At 45.2% G+C, this 21,246-nt stretch overlaps 1 protein-coding gene across 1 annotated transcript in view; it reads right to left on the bottom strand.

Annotated features, from left to right (window-relative positions):
* Tmem117 (transmembrane protein 117) overlaps positions 1–20,823 on the bottom strand; it is a 437,212-nt gene extending 416,389 nt beyond the window's left edge. Inside the window, exons 1-2 of the mRNA XM_028752174.1 lie at positions 20,803–20,823; positions 12,408–12,710 (exon numbers count right to left, since the gene is read on the bottom strand). Of these exons, the coding sequence (XP_028608007.1) occupies positions 12,408–12,684 (277 nt within the window). The 5' untranslated portion in view covers positions 12,685–12,710; positions 20,803–20,823. The remainder of the gene's footprint in view (positions 1–12,407; positions 12,711–20,802) is intronic.
* Positions 20,824–21,246: the final 423 nt, after the last annotated feature.

The following is a 21,246-nucleotide window of genomic DNA, read 5'->3' on the forward strand; positions in this document are numbered from 1 at the left end:
GAGAGAGAGAGAGAGAGAGAGAGAGAGAGAGAGAGAGAGAGAGAGAGGAGGTGAGGATCTGAGTTGATAGGGAGGTGGGAAAGATCTGGAGGAAGTTGGGAGACAGGAGCACTAATCAGAATATATTGCATGAAAAATATCTATTTTCAATTTAAAAATACTAATAAAACAAAGAGGTTCCGTAATTCCCTTGAAGTTTCCATTACTTGCACCCGCCCCTCTACCTAAATCTGCTTTACAATATATCTGTCTGAAAACAGAGGCCAGAAACAATGATTTAAATAAAAGTTACTTTCTTAAAGAAATAAGCATCGAAGTAGCCATCCCACAGGCCAAGGTCTTTCACAGAATCCACAATCACCCTTGCCCCCAGTTTCTTTCCATTCGCTCTGTTTACCACCAAATGTATAGCTTTGTGTTATTTTCTGTTATTTTGTTCTTTTTGAGACAGGATCTCCTGTAGCCTGGGATGTCCTTAAACTCTCTGTAGTTGAACATGATCTGGCACTTCCAGTCCTCCTATCCTCCCAAAGGTGGGATTACAGGTGTGAGTCACCACCTCCAAGGCTTCAAGGGATCAAATCCCAGGGCTTCCTGCATGACCTGCAAACACTCTGACCACTGAGCTACACCCCCAGCCCTTGTTTTGTTGTTGGTCTGTTTGTTTGTGTGAGGTAAAATTTCATGTAGCCAAGGCTGGTCTCCCACTCACTGTGTAACCAAGGATGACCTTAAACTCTTCATTCTGAGTATATCACCCAGATGCCACCATGTTGGAGCATTGCTGTTATCAACAGCATAATTGTTAACTGTTAAGTCTTTCACTGGCATGCCCCCAAACAAAGTTTCCATTACTTGCGCCCGCCCCTCTACCTAAATCTGCTCACTCAGGAACACCCCCTCCTTCACACACTACTGAGGACCACGTTGCCCCTTCTTTCTCCTTAGCATGGTCACCAGCCCGCCTTGCCCCCTTTCCACTCAAGCTAACAACAGATTTTCTGCTGGTGCTGTTCACACCCGGGGACTTTACATTCTCCATCACTGACCAGGGCTTGGTGGAGAAATTCATAACAAGGTTGCTCTGGCTACACTCATTCATCCTGAGAGTCCCGTAGCTCACACCGACCCATGACGCATTACAAAACCTCCCTTGACCATTCCTGTCTGGAACAGCTTCTTGCACTTCCAGACTCAATGGCCTGCTCCACTTCTTGGCCATTTTCCCTTGCTGGCACTGCAGTTGTGGCTCTGTTGTCAAGCGTCTGTGTCTAATCAGCATGAGGTGTGCCGCCCTACTTAAATATGCCCATGCCGTGGATTTACGCACTGAAAATGTCTTGGGCAAACAAATCCTGAAACATTTGTCAGTGATGATGGTGACAGAACGCCGCTGTTGCATTGGAGTAAACTGGGATGGGCATAAGGTGAAGGGGGTTAAAGCAGGACATAACCTTCCCTGGACAGCTGAAGCCGGTTCAAACCTGCACTCTCGGGTCCATGTGTCCACTCTTAGCTGGCTCATCCTGGCTATGCCCTCAAGGACACACAAAGTACAAGAAGTGTGTGCTGGGCAAGGGAAAAATCTTGTTCTGTCATCACATCCGTCTTAAGCAGAAGGAGAATCTGCAGAGAGTGACCCTCTCTGCAGGAAGCACCTTTAGCGTTTCTCTGGACTGCACAGCAAGGAGAGTCTGTGCCCTGAAACTGAGACACTCCTGCGAGGTCAATCAAATGATTTCGTGTAACCCAAAGGAAGGACTGTCAAGCAGAGATGGTGTCAGAAAGCTCTGGACACTGACAATGTGGAGCAGGGCGGTAGGGAGTGGCCTGGCATGACCCACTCCCAAGGCAGACAAGGCTGGCCTCTGCCAGTTTGCCATCTGGAGTGCCTGGAAGGCGCCCGTCTGGAAATGAGGCTTCGGCTTAGGTACTAACTTTGCTGCTGGCTCTTGTGATGACCTTGGAGCTGGGCAAATGAACCTTGAGCATTTCTGTGTATCCATCAACAAGAATGACAGATCATGCTCGTGAGATCCCCAATCAAAACCGATGGAACCATCTCTCCCACCACCCGCACTCAGAACCCACTATTCATTGTGATGAGTAACCGAGCCTGCCTCTGAGGACCTCTGTTCTGATCCCGTGTGCCCCTATATCTTGTAATGGCTTTTCTTTGCCCCCTTCTATCCAGAACCCCTCAGAGCAACACAGCCCTGTGAGAGCTTTGTCCCACATCTTCCCCTTCACCACCCACCCAGCAAATTTCCCTATGAGGGGAGCAAGACTGCCCATTGATGTCACCGATAGCATCCTTGCTAGCCCAGTGCATGTGTACCCTAAGTAGCATACTATTTTAACTCCATGAAAATATCTTTTAAATGATTCCAATTACAGCACTGAGAGGAGGAACGGGAGGGAAAGAGAAGCAAGCCAGAGAAATAAAATCTCAGCTCACACCCCTGCTTCAATCAGGACTAATTACCCTGCGTTGGAAAAACAAACAATGCATTAATTGTAAATAATCCAGTAAGCGAGCTCTCTTCACCGCCAGCTTCACCGCTTGCTGCCATATCCGCTGCCAAGTTCTCCCCAGGCCGGGTCCACCTCACTAATACTGAGCTGGCTTTCCCGTCTCTGGGTAGTGGGTTCAGCTGCCTGCTGCAAGGCCATTTGGCAGCTGTCTCCATAAGGGTCCCATAGCCATTCCCTCCCACTCAGAGGAGATGGAGGCAGCACTGCTCAACCTGGAAAGGAGAGCCCCTTGACCCTAAATGACTCATCTCTTCCAAGAACAGAAAAAAAAAAAAAAAGTACCTAGAAAGCTTGCCTGGTTAATGGTTGCTGAATTACAACAGTCTACCCGACATAGTTTATTAAGTCCTTGAGATCCCTTTCTTCGGAGTTTGTAATCTCTGAATTACAATGCTCTACCTGACATAGTGTAATCTCTGAATTACAATGCTCTACCTGACATAGTGTATTAAGTCCTTGAGGTCCCTTTCTGCAGAGTTTGTAATCTCTGTCCTAGGGGAACTCGATAGCAGCAGATTTTGCCCTGAAGGCTGCAGATGATTGCCTTTTAGTGCTAACGGCTACATGGCTGACTACAAGCTAACAAAGGCACCTCACAAGCAAAAGGGCACAGCTAGGGGCATTCCCAGCCTCTCTGTTCCTGCTCTATGGGAGAAAGGGCACGACAGTCAGGAGGCAGCTCTTCTGTAAAGGACTCCAAAGCTCACTGAACCTTTCTGTAGCTTGTGGCATCAAACCCAAGGCCACAGGCGTGCTGGCACAGTGCTCTACCACAGGGGTCTGCAGTTCAACAGCTCTCTCACATCAAATCTCCCTAGAGAAACAAGAGTCTGTTGGTTTTTTAAATATAAACTATCAATATTTTTCAGTTTGCTTCCCCTAGCCTGTTTCATACATCTACCTATCTGTATACTCGCTCTTTGCTTCTCCTACCAGAAGGGACACAACAAACTTTTCAGTGAAGTCTTCAGTCGTCTCTGGCTCTGAAAGTGTTTTACTCTACGGACTATAACTGTCTATTGACAATTCAAACACTTTCAGAAATGAAGATATTAACACTCGGGATAGACCTGGTGAGAAGATGGTTATAGGTTTATAGCAACATGAGTGTAAAATAATAATACTTTGGACGAAGTTTAAAGCTATTGATCATGTACATGTTTGCAGACATGTAGGTGATATAGATAATATAGGTACAGACATATGGCTCCTATAGATGGAAATGCTCATCATCTTGATCATACAACAATGAAAACCACCAATTGCTTATATTTCTGCTGGACAATCTATGAATATATTTTCCTACATGTACCACTAAGTACTGTGATACACTTGAGGGCCATTTACTATTCATCTATTATCAGTGAACTGCTCAGACCTCAAATCAACACACAATATCTCATCCCATAGAACCGTATTGAAATAATGTGTTTTTTCCAAAGTACTTGATTTGTTTTTTATGCCTTAATTGTCCAGTGTTACCATGACTATCTTGCCCGCATTCTCTAGAATGTCTGAATCTTTCCTATAAAAATAAAATCAAACATCTAGTTCAGAAGATAAAGAAAATTCTCAAGTAGGCTTAAAACAACGCAGTAGAAACAAGCAGGCAGTCAGCATTATTAAATTCATTAGCCAACCAAATACTGTGTCACCCTCATTGACTGTCCTTTATCATAATAATGTAAGAAAATATTGGAATTGTATTACAATAGTATAAGAAAAAGACTAGACTTGGTCTTCTAAAATCTCATGATATATTGAAATTACTCCCCCCCCCAAAAAAAAACCCAAAACATAGCAAAACCACCTTGCTATTTAAAAATGAAACAATCAAAAGCACATACACACAACCCAGAAGTCCACTAATGTTTACATAACAGACACCCGCAGCAGTTTTATGTGGCTGTCTGTGCCAGCCATCCCCTCCCAGATCTCATTAGCAGTCTAGAAACCAGCCCTTTGTTAGCACAACCCTTTAGAAAAGGAATCACAATGTTTTTTTTTTTTTAAAAAAAGCTTAGTTCTCTTGGGGGAAACTACGCAGATCAGAACAAAGGTTCTTAACGGTGGGCAAATGAGATCCTCAGACTCTGAAACCTGAGGCTCCTGTTTGTAGAAATGTGTCAGCAAGAACTGGTATCAGCAAAAAGTAATCCCAACTCACACAAGGGCTGTTTTTCGTCCTTCTTCCCCCTGCCCAAGTGATATCCAAAGAAGCAGATGTCCAGCTACTATTCAAATGAATGTTTTTGACCGTGGGGCATTTAGCAGGGTGACGGGATGAACATAGAAACGCACTCTAACGTAAAAAGAATCTGCCCTCGGAGTGTGGAGGAGGAGCAATGGCCCAGGTTAAGCTTGCTAAGACACACTGCATAGTCTTCAAGACAAACAGCCACGGCTGTGTGCTCACCGGGCGGCAGGACCTTCTGTTTCTCCTCCTCCTTCAGCCCCAAGATGAACAGACTGCCAGGCCTCCCGCCCAGCCTGCCTAGCTATCTTCAGTCTCCCTGACTCAAGTCCCATCAGCTCTGGGAGCTTTACATCCTCATCTGGCTTGATCTTCTGTCACTAGGTTCCTGCACACACTGCCCCAAACACTCTGACGCCCTAATGAGTGCAGGCAGCTAATGAAGGACCCTCCTGACTCCTTCATTCCTGTCTCTCCCTTGACAGCACCCCTCTGATTCTTCCTCAACAGTAACTTTGTTGTCGTTTCATAGTTTCTTCAGATATTCCCCAAACTCAAAGACCATAGAAGTCTAAAGTTACCACACTGACTGGGAACCAACAAACCTTCACATCCTCTCCCTGCTCGTTCTCACTACAACTCTCTCTAGCCCTCATTCCAGACAGCTCTGTTTCTCCCTTTAGCACCACACAGCCATGCTTTATAAGCCGGTCATCCTTGTCTCCTTTGCTCCCACCATTTACCCCATGCCCAGACCTCTGTAAGGAAATCTGTACAGCATTTCTATTTAATCCCGGTCTTGCTCATTTGAGATCCCACCTGGGCAAGAACACCCCCTTTCACCTTCCTAGTCACCGTGACTCCCCTCCTGGATTCCCACAGCACTCAGGGTAGACTATTCATCTGATACTTGATATGCGTTTCCTTCTGTTATCAGGGTATTTAATTTTTCATGCCTACGTATCTTGTCTCTTTAACCAGATTTTAAATTCCCTCTCTCATATTTTATGAATAAAGAAAATGAACTCCGTGCTACAGTTTCCAAGGAAAAGGCAACATCAGCAAAATCAACCTATGAAAGGTGAACGATTTCTTTATCAAGTCCTTTAAATTTATTGAATACTGTGGGCCGAGCACAGTTCAGACCCTGAGAGTTACATGAAAAATAGCGGCGTAAGGTCTGCTCTCATAGGGCTTATGGTATAGCTTGGAGACCAGACATTAATGAAACAGGTGTGTAAATAACAGTATATATAAATTCTGTTGAGGGATGAGCAATATAAACAGGATGTGCTGGCTAGTTGATGTCAACTTGACACAAGCTAGAGTTATCTGAATGGAGGGAACCTCAAGTGAGAAAATGCCTCCATAAGATCCATAGTCAGGTATTCCTTAATTAGTGATTGATGGCAGAGGGCCCAGCCCATTGTGGGTGGGGCCATCCCTAGACTGGTGGTCCTGGGTTCTATAAGAAATGAGGCTGAGAAAGCCACAATGAGCAAGCCAGTAAGTGGCACCCCTCCATGGCCTCTGCATCAGCTCCTGCTTCCATGTTCCTGCCCTGTTTCAGATCCTGTCCTGACTTCCTTCCATGATGAACAGTGTTGTGGAAGTGTAAGTTGAGTAAACTACTTCCTTCCTCAAGTTTCTTTGGTCATAGTGTTTCATCACAATAAGCATAACCCTAACTAAGACACAAGCTTCCAGTCATTTTCAGGTGCTGCCCATGGCAACCCATTCTGAATCTGCCTGCCTTCTGTCTCTTGCAGCTTCTGCGGGGCCCTGCCTTTGGTAAATACACAGAACGTTCTTGTTGAAGGAGATGGACAGCTCCTTCAGGCAGAGGTCACGTGACAATCTGTTAAAGGGGCAGTGCAGGAAAGGAAAGCTGAAATGGACAGGGGCTCTTCGAACATATCAGGAAACAAAAGGACAAGACAGAGGCGTAGTGGGAAAGAATATGTCTTTGAATTCATTAGTGGCAATCTTGGTAATTCTAGATCAGTCTAGTTATGAAGTTGCCTAAGCCCTTTTTGCTTTGTCTCCTAGAAGAGCTCTCTCATGAATAAGACTTCACAGGTTCTTTAAAAACAAAAGAAAATGAAGGAAGAAGGGGTTGGGAGGTGGGTGTGAGTCTTGAAGGAGGGAAGGTGCCGTGGGACCAAGAGTAGTCAAAGCGCACTGTAGGAAAGTCTCGGACAATTAATAAAGACATTATATTTTTAAAAGGAGGACAGTTGGAATATCCTATGATAAGCTTGCTCTTGTGCTTCAACATTACGTTCTGTCCTTTTATGAAATTAAGACTCAAAAATAAAAATTAAAAAAAGGAAATCCACTTGTCGTCTCCCCATCCAGCCCTGCCTGCACAGAGCAGAAGAATAAGCACAATTTATGGCAACAAAATCCTAACATTTTGCAGAGAAAATCTCCATGTGGACCTTGAAATCTTCACGGCAGACAACCAAAGGAGGTAATGCTTTCCATTGCGCCTTCTGCCCGGGTTCCAAGGAATTTCAGAACTCAACAAGGGTCACCCAGTTCACAGAATCAATGCACATTAGATTTTCTCTCCTTTCCTTGACTTCCTGACTTCATGGCCCACGTCCTAGTGCACATGTGGTCTGGAATAACTTCAATTTATTTTTAGAATACAATTAATTATTTAATAAACTTAAGAAAGATATTAAATTCTCCTCTGATTTAATAATTATACACACAAATTTTTTTATACACAAGTAGAAAAATCATGCCAAAACATACTATTTGAATATTTAAAAAAAAAAAAAACACTAAGGTTCATCCAAGCAAACAGGAAAGAGAGACCAGAGAGAGTAAACTGGTGATTCAGTAGAGCTCTCTTCTGGTAAACCTTTATACAATGTTCAACAAGAGCTAGTCCTGAACTAAGAAATTCATTTGAATGTGGTCCTCAATCACATGCCCCTGTTACTATGGGAAGCCTGTAATCCCAGATCTTGGGAAGCTGGGGTAGGAATATTGAAAGAGAGATCAAGGCCACCTTGGGCCACAAAGCAAGACCTTGCTTGGCTCAGCGGGAAAACCATGCGGCTTCCTACACATCTGTAAAACTGCAACATTGTATCTCACACAAAACTAAATCCATCATCACTAAACCCCTTAAATAGGTGCTCACAGGATCACTGCACGGAGAAGAGATAAGGAAGCACAGGAGAGACTCAGAGTGCACTGAAGGGGACATTTTATTCAATACGTAAATCTGGCATTTTACTAGAGAATTACAAAAGGTGAAACTACTTGGCACAAAATTATTCTGATCACTCCATAAACCATCCTGGTATTTCTGCAGCACAAGATTCTGTGCTCGTCATTCACCTTTAGTCGTCTCAGCACGTACACACCATCACCAACATCAACTGCTGTGGGCTGGTATCCTCATATCATTAAAGGCTTAAATATAGCTTTTTATACATGAATTATGTATGCGGGCTGGTTATCTGGGAACCAAGACAGAAACATTTATCACGGATCAAGCCAATGAGAATATTTGTGCTTGCATTAAAATTTGGATTCTCTCCCACAATCCTGCAGGCTATGAGCTGAGGGTACCCTACGGCACTGCTTTGCAACAAGTAGACAACTTTGTAACAAGAAGACAACTGGTATAATGCAGGAGGGCTTGAGAAATCAACTCAATAGAGGTGAACTGGGTTCGAGGAGGAAAGGAGTTGGCTGAGGTGTTAGAAGGGGCCCAGAGCCTCACAGCAGGGCTCTGTGAGAAGCATAGTGAGGGGCATGGCAGGTTGGAGGACCACACACTGTGCACAGTGTAACCCCAAGAGTCGTCATCAGGAGCCTTGGCCATCAATCCAAAGAATTTGGATTCCACCTTGTGGGTGATAGGAGTTTCTTAGTAGTACACAAAAATCACTCTATAATCCACAGTGAATCAGGGGAGGAGAGAGGAGCTAGGCAGAGTGATTTAGAGTCCTCGAGCCAAGGAAGAAAGACAGACAACAGTGGTTTAGAGTTCATGTGGAAGCTGGACCGGGAATCTACTTATCTCACAAAACTTGCAAAGTAGATTTTCCTTCTTTAAGACGCATCGTTTCAGAGATTTTGAGTAAGGATAAAAGAAGAAACTGTCAAACTGACATGAAAATCTTTTCTATTGTAAGCAAGGAAGTTAAGATGCACTCGATACTCGGTAAACCACTAGAAATCTAGAAAGCTTTTTTTCAGAGCTAAGCTACCATACTAAAGGGAGAACTGACACACAAGCCGTGACTGAAATCTGGTTTTGGTATAAGAGCTAGAATTTATAAGAGAACAGCTTGGCAAAATGTGGCCATTGCAAAGTCAAGCCACCTACCCATATTATTGAGCCATTATTTTGGTTCTAGATGGTTCTCAACTGTCCTTTTATAGATTTGGGTGCTTTTCCCCAGCCTTAATATTCTTGTAGTGGGCTCTCTTCCCACTGCATTTATATAAAGCTCAGAGATGGGGCCCTATGAGAAGTAGGCAGAGTGAGGAGTCGGAAGGAGAAGACAGAAGAAGGAAGAGGAGGAGCTAGGAGGAGAGATGTGGGAGCCATGGAGGACCATGCTGTATCGAGAGCAGTCTTGGGTAACAACTTATATCTAGGTTAGTTAATTGGGTAACACCTCCAATTGTGTGGGCATTCTGTTAATTGAGCATTACCAAATATATAAAGCCTTTGGATAATAATTAAACTTCAGATTCTCATTTCTACCGGGTACCGCATGGATGGCGGGATGATCTGGGCTCAGCCAAGCACTGTGGCAACAGTTTGGGAGATTGGCAGAGTCATCTCCCACTCTGTCATCTCATGGGTGCCAGGCCCAGTGTTTCTGGCTGGCCTTTTCTAGCTGTGGCCCACGCGTGGCCTCTGGCTGTGGAACATGGCAGTAGAGCTAAGCAGAGCCACCTCCGCTAGTCGGCTCAAGAAAACGCCGTCCTAAATTTTAACAAGTGGCGCCCGACTCACTTGCCATAACTAGTACATTTTTTAAAAGTTCCTCAGATGGCTTACAAACACCTCTAGCCACTGACTACCCTCTCCAGCACTCCCTATCTATTTTGGAAACTCAGTCTCACGTTCACCACGCACCCTTAACTACTCCTACACAGATCACTACATCCAGCTCCACGCGTGTTCCATACTTGATGTGTGAGCCGACTAACGCTATGTTCCTGTGAATCTTCTGTGTCAACGACCTCCAGACCGCAGGAGCATGTCACCCTAGTGACCACACCCTAGAGAAATCACCGCTGAAGGATGGCTGTCATTCAGCCACGCCCACAAATGTCCTCATTTATTACTTCCACTTCACGTGAACTCTGGGGTGCTTGGTTTTCACCTAAATCTCCAAGCGCTTGCAGGCTCCTTCCAGACTGTTAGCGCCCTTCCTGCCCAGTCACGTGCCACCTCGCCAGCTTGTGTCTGCAAAGCGCATGTCTGAGCAATCCCCACCACGCTTTCAAATCACCATTGTTCCTAGTGGCTGAGCTCTGAAAAAGAAAATGCTGGGCAATTCAGACTGGCACCATTCACACTTGTAAGTGCATGTCCCCGGTGGCTCTCCATGATGATAGGCAACCTGTCCACCTATCCCTGGCCGACTGACCTCCCTCCAACAAGTCCTCCACACCTTGACCACATTCCCTAAAGTCTCTTATTATCCTACTACCTTTATTTTTGTTCTTTACAGTAAAGTGAGGGGTGTCAGATTGGGGGAGGTTCTCCTTCCTGCTCCTCCAACTCAGATACACCCACTTCCGCACCATCTTCACTCAGGCCCACATCTAAGGAACAGAGGTCCCTGCTTTTGTCACCTGTAAGGCTGTGGTTTCTTCCCATATTCTAAGGCCAAGGCCAAAGAGACCTTGAGAGAGGCAGTCAGATCAATTTGTTCTGTAGATACGTCTGTTCTGTCTAAATCGCACACCCGCAAGATCCCCTACTTTAACTTTTATCATTGCTGGGTATACTATACTTTTATTACCCCGTTGTTATCGTGCTGGTACAATACGCTTTTATTAAAGTCTCTTAGTGACTGGCCAGCTGCAGCACTCGTGTCTGATTTCATCCTCCCCACATATCAGCTTAACAAGTGTCGTACATTTGCCTGCTTAGCTCTGTCCTCCAGAAGATAAGCGTTTATGAGAGCAGAGGCTGTACCTATTACATGTTCTACCCTAGTGTCTGGTGTGTAATAAATAAATGTCTACCCTACTTCTTCACCAACCTCAATCAGGCAAGCAGAGGGAACCATACCTCACTGGATCAAAGTCGGTCTCTTCCCTGGGAGTGTGAACATGAGTAAAGCTAGTCTCACCAAGTGACTGTACACTGTCTCACTCATCCTGACAGACCACTTCACCCCAGAGTCCAAAGTGAATTTCCTCCTTGGTATCTGTGAAACGGCCCAGTATCCTTATATGGTTACTTATTCCTAAAGTTTTTCTTTACGTTTGTATATTTGATGTATATAGCAGTTTTGTCCAAATGTATAGCTGCACACCAGAAGAGGCTCCCATGGGACTACAGTCACAGAGGGTTGTGAGCCTCCCTGTGGATGCTGGGAATGCGTGAACAGCAGAGTCAGCCCTCTAGCACAGCAGTTCTCAACCTGGGGGTCGTATCTCCTTTGGGGGCTGCATATCGGATATGCTGCATATTAGACACTTACAATTCGCAGTGATGTACAGTAGCAGAATTACAGGTATGAAGTAGCAACAAGAATAATCTTATGGTTGGGGCTCACCACAGCATGAGGAATTGATTTAAAGGGTCACAGTGTCAGGCTGCAGCATGAGAATCTGTGCGCTAACACATAACTAGTTACTTTTTAACTTAAACTAACTTTTCTGATATTTATTACCAAGAGATTCCTTAATACTATTCTGTTCTTCTATATACTATACTATACAGGTTCCAAATAAACATCAGGAAGCCAAAGTTTTGGTGTAAGTTTTGTTTTGTTTTGTTTTGTTTTGTTTTGTTTTGTTTTGTTTTTCAATCTAAAAGAAATAGAAGTAAAGAAATGGCTGAGAAAGAAAGGTTTATTGCCACAAAGCATGGTGACCTGCGTTTAATTCTTTGAACCCACACAATGCAAGAAAAAAACCAATTCCTGTTAGTTGTACTCTGAACACACACATACATACACACACATGCGCATACATGCACACATATAACACACACATGCACACACACACACAGGAGCATATGCACGCATGTACACTACTAAATAAATAAATACAGGCAGGTATTCTTACGATGTTAAAAATGCTCTGTTCTGTTTATAATTTCACGTGCATATGTGTGCTCGTTTGTTTTTATGGCTAGTAGCTGAAATGCGTGTTGTCAGAAGGCGTTGTCTTTACAATCTGCACTCTTAACTCTACCACACTTAGGGCTATTTTCATGTCTTTTGGTTGCACACATTTTTAAGTGAAACCTGATACCAATTTCATTTCATGACCCTTTCCCTAATCATCAAGCACAGAGACAGTTAAAGAATCTACCTCGCTACAATATTCCAGAACACACTGAGCCAGGAGGACAAGCTGAAAGCATCTGGCACTGGACTTTGGAAATGGACAGCTCTGGCTCAGAGGACAGAAAGTCAAGAGCCAGCAGCATGGCAGCACATGGTACAGTACTTACCAAATAAACGCTGATGGAACAGGAACTTGCCAGCAATCAGTCCTATGAGAATGGCCAGTAGCCATAGAAGCACCTTCAAAATCCTCCAGCCAACTCCTCTAGGGTATTTATTTGTTACAAATGAAAAACAGTTTCCAACAACAATAACATTGGCTTCTGTTTGGCTGTGAGAGACTGGGTCCTCTGCGAATATCAAGAAGTTAAAGAAGATGACCAGGTAAGCCACGATCATGCGAGACCAAGGATGCTGGAAATAGTAGCGGAAGTCTTTACCCATCCTTCAAGCCTTCAGTGCTGCTTGACCTGTGTAAGGAAAGACACCAAGTTAGAGCCGAAGACGAGCCATTTCTCCGTTGTTCAGACCTATTCAGGCCTGCTGCACAAGAAGATAGGTGGGAAATACACCTGTTGCTGCCTATGGTACTAGGACAAGCCCCAAGCTGAAGAAAGTTAACTCTGTCCTCAATCCTAATCTATAGACAGGTTTTTCAAGACAGGGTTTTTCTGTGTAGCCCTGGCCATCCTGGAACTTGATCTGTAGATCAGGCTGGCCTGAAACTCAGAGATCTGTCTGCCTCTGCCTCCCAAGTGCTGGGATTAAAGACCCATGCCACCACCACCTGGCTTACTTTTGTCTCCTATCATTTGAGGACTAGTGAGCAGATAAAAGAGAAGAGAGGAAGGGACAAGAGAGGGAAGAACGATGTCCAAAGCTAAGGGGATAGCCATGCTTGAAAGCACACATCTGTAATCCCAACACTTGGGAGGTAAAAGTTGGAATTTTATTTGTTTAAGGCCAGCTTGAACTACATACCAAGTTTGACACCAGGCTGGCCTACACGAGACTGTTGTTTTGTTTTTTAATGAGATCGTGACTACGGCGACATAGAGTGGGAAGACAGTATAACATCTTCGTGATGCTTTTAGACGGTTTACTTTATGACAATACTACAAGGCCACTTAAAAGATCAAGTGATGCAGAAGTAAACTGAATACATATTAACAAACACTCTTCCCAAATCTGTCTCCTCACAGTGGTGATTAAGCAATTTGATGGATATGGGATATGCTTCCAAATCTATTTCTAGACATTGTCAAATGGGCATATGGGCAGAAAATTCCCTAAAATACCTTTACAGTCTGGTTAAATAATTTCAAGAAAGATTTAATATAGCCAAGTCTATACTAAGCATTTTCCCTGGAGTTGGGGGAGGGGTGGGCAGAACTGAACCACTGTGCTTCTGGGAAATATGACAAAAGAAAGCTTCCACAGAGAAAGACATGGCCAAGTCCAAGGTCCAGGCTAAGGAGGATGTTTCCCCAGGTAGAGATGGCCAGAGGTCCTCCTTCCCAGGTGGAGATGGCAGAGGTCCTCCTCCTCTTCCTCTTCCTCCTCTTCCTCCTCCTCCTCCACTTCCTCCTCCTCTCCTTCCTCCTCTTCCTCCTCCTCCTCTTCCTCCTCCTCTCCTTCCTCCTCTTCCTCCTCCTCCTCCTCTTCCTTCTCCTCTTCCTCCTCCTCCTCCTCCTCTTCCTCCTCCTCTTCCTTCTCCTCTTCCTCTTCCTCCTCCTCCTCCTCTTCCTCCTCCTCTCCTTCCTCCTCTTCCTCCTCCTTCTCCTCCTCCTCCTCCTCTTCTTCCTTCTCCTCTTCTTCCTCCTCCTCCTCTTCATTTGATTTCTTGGGACGAGATTTCCCCCATGTATGTAGCCCTAGCTGACCCGGAATTCTCTGTAGACCAGGCTGGCCTCAAACTCAAAGAGAACCACCTGCCCCTGCCTCCTGGGTACTGGGATTAAAGGTATGCACCACCTCCGCCCTGAGGGTTGCACCTTCTTCAGAGCTACCCACAAATCACTACACTGTAACTCCCACATTAGGCCTGCCTTAAATCCACTGGGTCTTGTGAGAGAAGCCTATGGCTACTGCTAACGTTCATTTTTGTCAACTGACTTGGCACTCGGACTCAGCTATATCTGTTTCTTTAGCCATAATAACTGTTTATATACCAAATAACAATAATAAGGGATATCATTTGACTCCCATTGACCAGCTCATTTTTCTTCTTTCACAATTTTTTTTAAATAAGTTCAGGAAAATTAAAACAACAACAAAAAAACCCCGAAACAACAACAACAAACCCTCTAAAGGAAGAAAGCCTCTAAAGGAAGTATCCACACAGCTGTGCGGTGTCTGCACGCATCATTAGTATGTCTGTTTTGGGACATAACAACCCTCTAAATGCTGTTATTACCACTGCCACCCCTTCATCTTACAGGGATGGGACTCAGGCTCTTAGAGTTTGTGAGTCGCCACAGAACTCTGGTCTGAGTCTCTGAAGTCTGAGCCCAGGGCATGACTACCAGCCCCAGGTCGAATTCAAGCACTTGCAGTGAGGGGCCAGGGCCAACCCCCAGGATGTCAGGCCTTGCATACTTCCTAGAGGTACATTCGTCTCTAGAGGCAACAGAACAAATTCTGTGACACATTCTACTATTCCTGAGAGTCAGGGGGTGTAAATGAAAAAATCCTTCACAGATCCTGAAACACTTGGAGAAGGCAAGGGCAGGAGAGCACTGATAAAGTTGTTGTAGTTGTTGTTGATGCTTTACACCTGACTGAAAGCATAACTATGACACACAGCCTGAAGTTCTTCAAAGTCAATGGAAGATCTGAGAATAGGCACCAAGGATCCAAAACCCCATACTCCTGGCTCATGAATGCCAACTAAAGCCGTAATCTAAATTAATGAAGATTTGGTACAACTCTTTTTTTAAAAGCAACATTAATATACACAGGGATGGGATTCGACCCACAAGCCCGCTAAGCAACATCAAGTCCCAGAAAATCTTCCTGAATGCTTAGCTCAGTAAAACCTGAACAGACTCCCGGGGTCTGTGACTCAGGATGCTTAAGAATGGTGACTTGCACATAGCAAAGCAAATGTTGTAGAACAAAAATAAATAATATAAATGTCTATGAGAATCTACTACCATTAGCCCACTGTTAATAAAGACTCACGCAGAGCTCCTGGAAGTGTCCAATACCACCACCACAGAGAAAGTCCCAAAACCTCATTCCAAAGAACCTGTGTTTTAATAGACTCCTACATACCTAGCAACACAGACACAGATGCAGGTGTCACCTAAGTCTTTCTTCTAGGTAACTATGCACCTCTCTTAACCAGTGATGATTCTGATGAGGTTGCCACCACAACCTCCTGTCTCTCCGCAGGTGCACAGGTGGGGACTGAGAACTCAGAGAATCAGCACAGGCCCTTGACTCTTGTTATTAAAATGAAATGCTCTGACTTGCATTGCTGTGGGTTTGGTTGTTTGTTTTTTTTTAACTTCGGAATCTTGCTTTGTGGGCATTATAAAGTCCACATGCCAGAGTCAAATGAGCACATTCAGAAATTTTTGGAGACAGCTGCTGCAACACTATTTTGGGAGACAGAACTACATACAGTGCTGAGCGGAAACCGTACTCCAGTGTATGATCTCAGTTAATTTCAAGCCATGCTATGAATGTTCCTCTCGATATCATGTTACAGATAAGGACGTGAAAGCTCCAAGCGCTTGCTACCCATTAACTCACAGACCCAACAAATGAAAAAGCCAAACTGTAATGCCCAGGTCTTGAATGACCTTTCTCTCTGATCAGTGCCGGAGACTGGTCCTACAATAAGCTCTGTCTTTTCTTCCAATAGTTCGGTGTCTTCGACCCTAGCAGGAAGAAGCAGGAGCCTGATATTGATCATTTCATCTCTGTATGAGAAACATTAGGATAGATTTACTGTTTTTCTTATATCCAGACGTTAAAATGGCACTTTCCAGTTCTCCAGCACCCACACAGTTACTTGAGTATCTCTGTTCATCCCTCTTCTATGGCTTTGAACACCAAGATGTCAGAAGTTTGTCTAGTTCTTGTGGCCCGGCTTTCTAGTTCTTTAGATACCCTGATACAATCCAGAGTGCCAGAAATATTTCCACCTCTGCAGTTCATAATCAGCATCTCCATGGACCACAGGTTCATGTTGACCCTGTTGTTAGCAATCTAAGATTGAGGTTCTCCAATAGACTACGCTACTAGGCACACGGTTTGCAAATATTTTGGTCTTTTGTTTGTTTGTTCATTTTGAATTCTAATCCTATAACTGTATGTGAGGATGCTGATATCTTTCCCCTTAGCAGTTCCTAGTGAAGTCATCCACTTACATGTTTAGCCCCTTCCCTTGAGCCTCCTTAGCAAGATCATAAGGGGCTATTTCCTTCCCGGGCAGAGCTTAGTGCTGAAGTAATAGTGGTTAGTCAATAGATGTGAACTGAATAAACTCAGTGGAACACTCAGACATACAAGAGCTCTCTCTTTGTCTAAGAAGACCCAACAGAGCCATGTGACAGTAGACATCTGCTAAGGAAAAGAGAAAAGGCAGGCAACCGACCCTAAGCCTGCAATGACGGCATAGCCCCTAACTACACTGACCTCACTCCTGGCTCACGCCATCCGCACCGGCTCTACGCTGAATTATCACTGCCATCACAAGTGGCTAACATTTACTGAGTACTCACAGGACACGAGACTGTATTGATGAGTTTTGCAAACATCATTAATAAACTGAATGGCTGCCCGGTAAGGAAAATACTCTTATTTTTTTCCTTTCACAAATACTGATGCTGGGACTGAGGGTTTAGTACCTTCCACAAACCGGAAAAGCTCATCAGAGGTATGGTAAATGTGGTCACACAGCTCCCATGCTTTACTCTGCCCAAAACTCTGTCCTTTGTGTGCAGGTTAGGAAATTTTCTAAAGGATTCACAATACTCCTAGGATGATAAGTCTATTTTTCCTAAGCAACATGAGTACATGGTAATGTGATCACAAAGGGCCTAGAGATTGTTAATTCTTCTTGTCCCTTGTTTCAGAACATCAGCATGAGTAGCTGAGTTGATCTGATGGTACTTTCAGAATGCACCGCTGAGGTTGTTCAGTCTGCCTCTCAGAGGGCAAAAACTCCACACCCCTATGGTGGCATTACCCCTCAGTAATGACAGTGGGGTAATTAATGCCACGGAAGCCTTTGGGTATACACAGAAGTTGTAATTGGAATATTGATGACTACAGGCTAAAATTGATCACTCATCAGCTTCTATAGTAGTTCCAACTCTAAAGAGATGCAGATTTATCCCAGATAACTAAAATGTCACATATTTTACCAAAATCCGGCATTCCAAAGGAGCATGAAGGAGAAGAGTAACGACCTCCAGATCAAAGGAGTTTGTAAGGAAAATGCTGTTGTATAGCCACTAAGTAGAGAACATGAGATCAAAGGCTTCCAAAGAGAAGACTGACACCGTCTACAGAGAAATGGTCAAGTCTGACTGTAATTCCAGAATAGCATTCATCTGTAATTTGTCCAACATCTACCACTCTTAGACACCCATGTGCTGAAGTTACATGCACATGGTCAATAGAAAATAAGCATTTAAAGATGGATGGATGGATGGATGGATGGATGGATGGATGGATGGATGGATAATGGTAGATGGATTGGTGGGTGGATGATGGATAGATGGGTAGATAATGGATAGATGGATGGATGGATGGATGGATGGATGGATGGATAGGTGGATGGGCAGGTGGGTGGATGGATGGTGCATGGGTGGATGGATGGGTAAATGGACAGATGGATGGATGGATGGATGGGTAGATGGATGGTGAATAACTGGAAGACAGATGGCTAACAGAGTAACCTTGGCTGACAGAAACATCCAAAGTTCCCATTCCAGAGCAAGTGGACCATGGATGAAGCTACTTATAAGGACCCTGTTTCAGGGCTTCTGATGGTTTTCTTGTAAGGGACAAATGTGAAACTCTTAAAAAGATAATACTTCTTTAAACTAAAAGAAAAAAGTAAAGTAGAGAAAGGTGACAGGGAGCACTGAAGGCCTCGGAGACCTAGTGTGCTTCAGGAAGTGCAGGGCATCTGAGGAAAGTAAGGAAGATAACAGGCCTGGTTCAGGCAGAGTGAAGCAGGGCCCTGACACTATCCCCTGCTGTCAGCAGGGCCAAACACTCTGCAGGAGGGCAAGGGGAAGAAGCAGAGACGCTCATGAGGAAGACAGATGCCCCATGACAGGTGGTGAGAGATAGTTTGAGGTCTATGCAGTTTACAAAGCTCTGCTTCTAGAAACATAATAAAACATAATAAAAGAAGCAGTGATGTTTACCGATGGAGGTGGACTGGATGTGGGGAGGGAGGGATGGTCAGGGCAAACATCTAGATGAAAGCGCCATTTCCTGAGCTGAAAAAACCTATTTCCTGAGATAAACAGAACTTCAGCAGATATAGAAAACGCAGTTGTTATTGATGTTTTCGTTATTTATGTATGTCGGGCTCAGAAAAAAAACTTATTTTTTTCTCACATATTATCTCGATTAGTCCTTATACCAACTATCTCGTAAGGACACACAGATTCAACGAGCCACAATCTGCCCAAGGTTGTGTTGGTGTCAATTGACACAAACAAGCATGCCTGCTTCTATGCAGCCCAGATGCACGTACCCCACGTACCCCAGTTAGCATTATGATCCCATCTACGACAGATGGGAAGATCCCAACCTACTAATCACTCAGCACTTTCTGATGGTGAGCAGAGGAACACAGAGACATGATAGACAGAGGGGTAACAGGCTGGGGAGAGAACGAGGATTTCTTTTCAGGGAGAGTTTGCAGTACTGGAGCATCTAACTTCATAAAAGGAAAGATGGAAGAAAAGTGGATAAGCCAGATCAGTATATATTTCCTGGACCAAATCTAGGTAAGGATGGGCCTCAAGAGAAATACAAGCCTTTACCTCAAACTGATAGATAAGTGGTCACATATGAGAGAAGTTCTTCGGGTGGAGGCAACCCTTGACTATCAAGATTCTGGGTTCCGTCCCTGTCACTTCCAAACCAAACAAGCAAACAGGAGGAGCAGAACACTTTGTATAACCCAGCATTCATGACAGGTTTTATCATGCAAACACCAATCACAGAAATACAACTGGGACTCCTGCTTTTCAAGCCACTCCAAAGACCACACAGCCTTTTAAATAAAGCACAGCCTTCTAAAGCAATCAATGTAACCACCTAAGTGCTTCTGGATAGGGATGGGGATGGTATCTGTGGTACCCAACTAATTTGCAGGATCGCATTTGTAAATCACATCCTTTCTCCTCCCATTGGATGAAAAGTTTGGTAATTTTCCTCTGGTGTCTTCTATCTGGCAGACCTCGGGACATCGATCAAAGCAAGTTTCTTTAACCCGGAACCCGAGAAAGAGCAAAGTTGGTTTGAAGGTCTTCCACAAAGACAGCTTCCCAATGTAATGGCAAGATGGGGGTGAGCCCATCCTATCGGGTTATAAAGTGGAGTCGTGACCATGGGACCCTTTAATAAGAAAGGCACAGACTGCCCTTTGGGCCATATGCTTGTCAAAGTCTTACTCCAAGACAGCAAAACTCAATGGACTAAAGTTCATTCAAGCCTGGAGTCACCTTTTAAGTGACTGGAAGTTTAAAGCAAATTAAGTAGGAATGATGGGTACTGGGTTTTTTGATCACAAGAATTATATGCAGAGTGGGAGTATGGTGATGAACAACTGAGTCAAAATCCCCAGTTGCTCTTAAACTACAAAGGTTGAGGGGCTAGAAAGATATTATATCCAGATAGACGGTGGATGGATGGATGGATAGAAAGATAGATAGATAGATAGATAGATAGATAGATAGATAGATGATAGATATAACAGAAATAGTTTTTACATAGATTTTACCAGTATATTCAGTAAATTAGAACTTGCTATAGAATACAAATCAAACCATAAAAGCATCCTAAACTGGAGTGGGGGCACCTCATATTTTACATACTTCACTTTGTTTACGTCCATACACTAATATCAAAGTAAGTCTCACACACACACACACACACACACACACACTGATGTTCCACAGAGGGTAGGACGAATCATAGCAGCCTAGATGTTCTCTCACGGGTCAAACACAGCCGCGGGCCTGTGGTATTTTTCAAAATAGAAATGGAAAACTAGTTTTTAATTCAGTCACGATGGAGTTCGCAAATACACAGGCCTTCCCTTTCCCTTCCTGAAAGGACGCGGAGGAAGTGCAACCTGTTTCTTTCCCCGGCAGCTGGGGGCTTGGGTCCCTGCGCCCCGGAATCGGTGGAGCGGGAAAGTTCGTGTTGCCCGCGGCCCGTCCCCCGGAGCCCCGGCCGGCTCGGTCCCCGCCCGGCTCCCGCGTCCCCGGCCCGCGGGAATGCGGGGCTGCGGGGCTGCGGGGCTCCGGCCTGCCTGCGCGCCCCGGGCTGCGGGCCGAGGGCTGCGGGCCGCGTACTTACCGGAGGGCGCGCGGCTCGGCCACCGCGGCGGACGCAGGACGAGCGGCGACACGGCCGCGGCGCGCTGCTGTCACCCGGCTATAAATACCGCGGCCCACGCCGCCGCCTACGCTGGCCGCCCTCGCCGCTCCCGCCGCGCCGCAGAGTCGGCCCCGGACCGCGCCGGGCACATGCCGCCCCGCCCGCCCGTCCGCCGGTCCGCCCGCCTGCCCGCCTGCCCGCCGCGCCTCTGCGGAGCCAGACCGGACCGGACCGGGCGGGGAAGGGCAGGGCAGGGCACCGCAGGGCACGGCAGGGCAGGCGCGCTGCGGCGGCCTAGGGAGAGCGCCACCCGGCCACGGCCTGCAGGAACCGCAGCAGCTGCACCCTGAGGGGAACCTGCGCCACGTCCACAGCGGGGGATGCTAACTTTCTAAGGTGGCCTTGGTCATACAGTATCCCCGC

The sequence above is a fragment of the Grammomys surdaster genome, unplaced genomic scaffold (assembly GCF_004785775.1).
Source record: "Grammomys surdaster isolate TR1022 unplaced genomic scaffold, NIH_TR_1.0 125878, whole genome shotgun sequence".
NCBI lineage: Eukaryota > Metazoa > Chordata > Mammalia > Rodentia > Muridae > Grammomys > Grammomys surdaster.